This window comes from Danio aesculapii, chromosome 7, assembly GCF_903798145.1.
Source record: "Danio aesculapii chromosome 7, fDanAes4.1, whole genome shotgun sequence".
Lineage (NCBI taxonomy): Eukaryota > Metazoa > Chordata > Actinopteri > Cypriniformes > Danionidae > Danio > Danio aesculapii.
In genome coordinates, this window is record NC_079441.1 from 9309756 (window position 1) to 9317255 (window position 7500).

General features: G+C 36.7%; 1 protein-coding gene across 1 annotated transcript in view; it reads left to right on the forward strand.

Moving 5' to 3' along the window:
• cemip (cell migration inducing hyaluronidase 1) overlaps positions 1 to 7500 on the forward strand; it is a 380066-nt gene that overhangs the window by 299367 nt on the left and 73199 nt on the right. Inside the window, 2 exon segments of the mRNA XM_056461019.1 lie at positions 1488 to 1658; positions 1660 to 1698. Coding sequence (XP_056316994.1) covers positions 1488 to 1658; positions 1660 to 1698 — 210 coding nt within the window.

A 7500-nucleotide genomic window follows, 5' to 3' on the forward strand; every position in this document is an offset into this window, starting at 1 on the left:
TGGATGGACATGGTCAGCAACAATACTCAGGTATGCTGTGGCGTTGACACGATGCTCAATTGGTACTAATGGACCCAAAGTGTGCCAAGAAAATATCCCCCACACCATTACACCACCACCACCAGCCTGAACCATTGATACAAGGCAGGATGGATCCATGCTTTCATGTTGTTGACGCCAAATTCTGACCCGACCATCCGAATGTCGCAGCAGAAATCAAGATTCATCAGACCAGGCAACACTTTTCCAATCTTCTATTGCCCAATTTTGGTGAGCCTGTGTGAACTGTTGCCTCAGTTTACTGTTCTTAGCTGACAGGAGTGGCACCCGGTGTCATTTGCGCTCACAGAACTGCCGCTTACTGGATATTGTCTTTTTTTCAGACCATTCTCTGTAAACCCTAGAGATGGTTGTGCATGAAAATCCCAGTAGATCAGTAGTTTCTGAAAAACTCAGACCAGCTCGTCTGGCACCACCAACCGTGCCAATTTCAAAGTCTCTTGAATCACCTTTCTTCCCCATTCTGATGCTCGGGTTGAACTGCAGCAAATCGTCTTGACCATGTCTAAATGCTTTGAGTAGCTACCATGTGATTGGCTGATTAGAAATTTGCATTAATGAGTACCGTGAAATTAAAATAAAGTGTTTTAGATGTTATTATCAACTCTGGTTTCCCCCACAGTCCAAAGACAGGCAGTTTAAGTGAATTGGGTAAGCTAAATTGAGTGTATGAGTGTGTATGGGTGTTTCTCAATTCTGGGTTGTGGCTGGATGGGCATCCGCTGTGTAAAACATATGCTGGAATAGTTGACAGTTCATTCCGCTGTGGCGACCTCTGAAATAGAGACTAAGCACACTTTTAAAGGATGAGGACTTGCGCTCAAATGGATATGAGGAATTCATATTGCTGAAAAACTGAAAACATCATTACTGTTCATATCAAGAGCTGAAACTCAGATATGATAATAGATATTTGATTTGATTTGGACCAATCAGAACAGACTAGGGCAATCATCTGACCAATCAGAGCAGAGTAGGTGGAGTTTAGAAAAATTGAATTATTGAATTATTTCAAATGCTGAAAGAAAAGATCTTGTTCGAGTCTCGGCTGAGCCAGTCACTGTTTCTGTGTGGAGTTTGCATGTTCTCTGCGTGTTGCCGTGGGTCTAGGCTCCGGTTTCCCCCACAGTTCAAAGACATGGGCTATTAGAGAATTGGGTAAGCAAAATTTACCTTAGTATATGAGTGTGTGTGTAAATCTGAGAGTTCATGGGTGTTTCTAATTACTGGGCTGCAGCTGAAAGGGCATCCGCTGCGTAAAACAAATAGTTGGCGGTTCATTCCACTGTGGTGACCCCTGATAAATAAGGGACTAAGCTGAAGACAAACGAATGAATAGATGAGACCATTTGTATGGGAGCTCCAAAATAAATTGAGTAAATCTGTATAAATAACAGGATGTATTGTATTTTTGTCCTGTTCTTCAGGTGGAGCGAGGCTTCCGTGCGGTGCATGTTTCAGGGGTGGAGTTGAAACACATGGGACAGCAGTCGATGGGTCACTATCCAGTCCACTTCCACATGAACGGGGATGTGGATGAGAAGGGAGGCTATGACCCGCCAACTTACGTCAAAGACCTGTCCATTCATCACTCATTCTTCCCGCTGCGTCACCGTTCACGGATCCAATGGGCTGCTGGTGAGTTTAAAAGTCCCGTCAAGTACTTTGAAATGTGCGTTTTTATTCAGTGTTTGTCTTAATCTCAACTGAAAAATGAAGATAGGACATAGAGTAGCTCCTGCCCTTTATAAAAAAACAGCCAATAGTGTTCTGTTTTATCACAGCTCTACCAGTGAGAGTGGTTGAGCTCAAGTGCAAATGAGCAAGCTAATGAGCAAAAGAAGTGTCACTGGGCTGCCATTAATATAAAGTTGAAGTCAGAATTATTAGCCCCCCTTTGAATTTTTTTTTCTTTTTTAAATATTTCCCAAATGATGTTGAAATGAAGGACATTTTCACAGCATGTCTGATAATATTTTTTCTTCTGGAGAAAGTCTTATTTGTTTTATTTCAGCTTAAAAAGCAGTTTTTTATTTTTTAAAGGTCATTTTAAGGTCAATATTATTAGCCCTTTAAAGCAAATTTTTTTTGATAGTCTACAGAACAAACCACCGTTATACAATAACTTGCCTATTTACCCTAACCTGCCTAGTTAAGCCTTTAAAAGTCACTTTAAGTTGTATAGAAGTGTCTTGAAAAATATCCAGTAAAATATTTACTGTCGTCATGACAAAGATCAAATAAATCAGTTATTAGTAATGAGTTATTAAAACTATTATGTTTAGAAATGTGTTGAAAAAAATCTCTCCGTTCCAGAGAAATTGAGGGCAAAAATAAAAAGGGGGGCCTAATAATTCAGGGGGGCTTATAATTCTGACTTCAACTGTACCTGGGCGACCCACCCAAATAAAGTCTATATGAGGGAAGCACTGCTTTGTAACTTAATTTTTAAACAAATTCACTCACTTTTTTAAAGTAAAGTCAACTAAACACTTTTTACAGTGCAGCTGGGCTGACATATCTTTACGAATAGATGAAACCATCACTTGACTTCTATACTGTCATAATTTTGTTTCTGTCAAAGTTTTTCTAATGCATAGTTTTAGTTTTACATAATTGTGATAGCACTGGATCAGGGGTGCGTTTCCGAAAACCATTGTTAGCCAACTAAGATCGCAATTTCCAAATCCGTCGTTACAAAAAACGTTCGCAAGCTGTGTTGTAACTTGTACGTTTGCAACTACACCTCTAGAGCTGTAGTTAGAAGCAAATGTTCTGGTTGTGTTCTATTCCCAGTTATCCCCCTATGCCCTATTTATTTAGAAGGTTCCAACATTTAAACTCACAATGATTTAAAAATATATATATATTAAAGTCATCTCTCTTACATGTTCTTGTTCATGTTACATTATCCTTTTTTTTTTTTCAGTTTAGTTTTAGCGATCTTAATAATAACATTTGCGCTCCCTTTGTAGTGCACTTTAAAATCTTTTATGCCATTTTGAACGCAGCCATGGCTCATGACAAAAGCTGTAGGTGACCTTATGTTACGTCTCCAAAGCTTGTGAAAACAAAAATATATAGGTTACATTGATGGTTTTAATTTATAGCAGCTTAGGTTATTTCTATGTGTAATTTCTAAATGTATATGTACTGTATTGGGCCTATATGTTAGAACATTTGTGCAGCGGTTTAAATGTGTAAGAGATTTAATTATTATTATTATAGTAGGATATTGTTTTTTTATTACTTAATAAATAGCTTACTATAAATTAAAACCATTAATATGATGATTTATATATGAGATTAGAATATTTGTTAGCATTTTATGTTTTAGAATAGACTATGGCATGTTCTCAATAATATTTGTAAAGGAAACACAGGCCCTATATCTGCTGTATATTTCAATTAATATGGAAAACGTGTGCATGCTTTTAACAAAACTAATATTAGATTTAAAAATGAAAAATGCGTGTGTGTGTGTGTGTGTGTGTGTGTGTGTGTGTGTGTGTGTGTGTGTGTGTGTTGTGCGTGTGCGTGTGCGTGTGCGTGTGTGTGTGTAAAACAATTTGCACAAAAATGGGGATGGGGATCATGGAGGGTTTCTTTTTTTCTAAAGAAGTTATTACTCCACCCAATTTAGAGCATCATTATGGAGATTTTTATGTTATATCTAGGGCCAGACGGAATCTGCGGATATTTTTTGTTATTTATGCGCAGAATTTTGTTAAAAATCTGTGGATTTATGCGGAATGATTTTGGGAGTATCATAACTAAAACCTTAATATATAAAATAAAAAGTAAATTTTAATTTTAAAGTTTATTTAATGTTTACAATGCAAATCCAATTTGATCCACTTTATTTGATTTAAAAAAGCAAGTCTCTCATATAATATATCTGCTAAAAGACAGAAAATATTACTTTACAAACTGTGTTGTAAATAAATCATATGAACATTTTAATATTAGTCAATAATATTACTGAAACTAATAATAAAAAAAGAATAAATATACATTTACACAAGTAAATAAACAATCAATGATGGGCTAAATATCTGCGGAAATCTGGGGAATTCTGCGCAAATTCTTTCCTGTACGATGGTAGTTCAGCCACGAATGATGTCGTTATTTGGAAAACACACCCCGGTTTAGTTAAAAAGCAAAATATATATTCTGTACTGATTTCCAAACTAATTCAAGATGCATTTACTTGAAATACAAGAAGATTTTTATTTTGAATAAATATTAAAAAATATACAATCCCTTAAAGCTAAATTCAAGCAAAATATAAAAACATTATTGTTTAATATAAATATTCATACATCCTCAAAACAGGATTTTTGAGGTAACATATTACTAAGAAACGCATATCTTAAATAGTTTTCTTTTGTGAAGGGATAGTTCACTCAAAACTGAAAATTCTTTCATCATTTACTCAGCCTTCATTTGTCACAAACGTGTTGTTTTTTTCTTTTTCCTGTCAGCACAAAAGAATAGAAGCTGGAAACCGGTAACTATTATCTTCCTTAGTATTTCTTTGTCTATGGAAGTCAATGGTTACAGGATTTCAGCTTTATTCAGAATATCTTCCATTGTGTTGAACAGAAAAAATTAACCACAGAAAAAACTGAAAAAATTAACCACTTTGGAGTGAGTAAATAGTGAGTCAATTTTCATTTTTGGTGAACTATCCCTTTAAGAATAAACTATGCATAAACAAGATGAAGTGAGATTTTTAATAAAACATGACATGAGTTTAATGGTGAATGCCTGGCGATCTTGTTTAAAACAGAAAGTCTACAGTACGTTCGCTGCCCTTTTTCCAGTAGCTGCTCTTTCACTCTCGCACACCTGTCAATCAGCTGTCAGGTCTTGATTGACAGGCCACGCCCCTTCACTCTTTGCAGCATTCAAACTGAAACTTTAAGGATGGAAAATTCAGGAGAAGTCAAAAAACTCAGAGAACTTTTAATGAACAAAGTAGTTTTACTACTGCCATTAATCTAGTATGCTAACATATAAAGACAACAGCTTTCATTTTAACTTGTGCAAATCAGGGACATTTCTAGACTTTCACGTTAAAATAGATGAGTTTACTATCTGAGGGTTTCCCCTCTAAAAGATGACTAAAAAACCACTATGGCAGAGAGCTGCATTTTTTCTTCTGGAGAAAATCTTATTTGTTTTATTTCGGCTTGAATAAAAGCAGTTTTTAATTTTTTTAAATCCATTTTAAGGTCAATATTATTAGCCCCTTTAAGCTAATTTTTTTTTGATAGTCTACAGAACAAACCATCGTTATACAATAACTTGCCACTTTAAGCTGTATAGAAGTGTCTTGAAAAATATCTAGTCAAATATTATTTACTGTCATCATGGCAAAGAAAGGGCGACGCAGTGGCGCAGTTGGTAGCACGATCGCCTTACAGCAAGAAGGTCACTGGTTCGAGCCTCAGCTGGGTCAGTTGGCATTTCTTTGTGGAGTTTGCATGTTCTCCCCACGTTGGTGTGGGTTTCCTCCGGGTGCTACGGTTTCCCCTGATGCATATGGTTGATTGGTTGGTTAACCTGTCAGTCATATAGCATTGTGGGCGGATCTTGACCATTCAGACTGGCCAAAGCTCCCAGACTTTCAATCATCAGTCTGAGATATGCCTATGCCTACACTAAAAAAAAATAATCGACCCAATTGCAAAAAGTACTTTGCTTTTTTTGGACTAAACCAGCCACCATAGTCAGCTCTGACATGCATTCTGGGATGAGAAAAGTTTTTCACACTTTACAATGATTATGGCAGGTCACAACTAAATGTGGAGTTGTGAGGAGGTCCAAACTGCCTGCTGACACTTTTCCTCCCCTCTTTGTTTACATCTGTGTGTTGCACACAAGACTTTCCTGAGCATCTGACCAATTAAAATACAGTTCAGGAAATTTCTCTAGCCAACGACTGATGTGAACGTTGTCAGATGGTTACTTTTTGGTTACGTTTCAACTAATTCATCTCAGAGCAGTTGGTTTGATATGACAGGTGGGTGTTTGGGGGCTTTATGCCCCTGATGTATTGTCAAAAGCCCCTGGCCTTTTGGATAAATAAAACTTAATAAAAAATAGGTTGTAAAACATTTATTTTGTTATCCAAGTACTTAAAATTACCACATCACGCACATTCCACTTAACGCAGCTTTTGTGTCAGGTATTTAAAGTCAGCTGGTTCAGCAGTACCTGTTTCTACCGGCTGTTGGGAGTGGGGACTATTATCATGGTTGTCACATGGCAAGTGTTAAAAAAATCTTCATTCATTCATTATTTTGAGGAACTGAAGCTGATGAGGTAATAATACAACTGTTTCGTGAAACTGAATGGTTCTAAGAACTGATGAAACTTAATATTTGTTTTCACAGTATAAAATGTGTGTAGTTTTGGTGAAATAAAATAACTGTAATCAAAAAACTGTGCGTATTATTAATGTAAATACATGCAAGTTATTCAGAGTTATCTTTCTAGATATGACATAGATATCTAGACATATTTATCTAGATATGATATAGCCAGTCACATCTGATTCTGTAAGAGGTAAATCACAGTGTGTTCATGCATCTAGCATATTATTTTGTAGTTATATTCTACTGTAACATGCTATGTCAGTTTATGACATAGATTATAATCTATACTATGTCAGATTATAAATCAATTTATTCTCATGAAAATACCTAAAATGGCTGGAAGAACACGGTTAAAACCTTTTTATGTTATTCAGATCTTATTTTCATTCATTCAACTACAGCAATAACTGGATGCCGTCATCCATATTAGGGATTTCCTGGAATGTTCTACTACTTTTACTGTATGAATGAAACAGGCATTACGTGCATTTAAAGTGCCACTATGCTCACATCACCTTATTTTGAGGAAAACTGAAAAAAAAAAAATCTATCTCTAAAGAAAAGTAAAGAAACGGGTTATTTAGCAGGGTTAATTAGAACTTGGGGGGGATGGGGGGCTTAGGTTTGACTTCTTTGGGGCTAAGTCCCTCAATACTTTCGACCCTAGCACTGCCCGTGGTCCGGACCAAAGTAATGTACTAGCGGTGTGAAAGCAACATGTAAATCAGCAGATGTGCTTGGCTTCTTTAGACTAGTTGAAAGAAAGATGCATTATCAGAGCTCAGCTGAATCAGGAGTTTATTGTGTATTAGTTCGTCCTTGGCTTTTCTGAGAAGCGTGGAGTTGCTGTTCAAACACTTCTCGAAGATGCCGGAGCACCGCTGTAAGCCGCTTTACTTTCTTCACAGGAGACCAGGTGAAAGGTTACGGTACAGCGAAGCTGCATTATTCGTTTGTGATAGCATGCTAGGATTTTATTCTGCTGCCAGCAGGGGGGCAATGCCAACCTCAGAGCTCTGACGGGAATAACTCTTTGACGAGGGTTGCCTCTAATGCG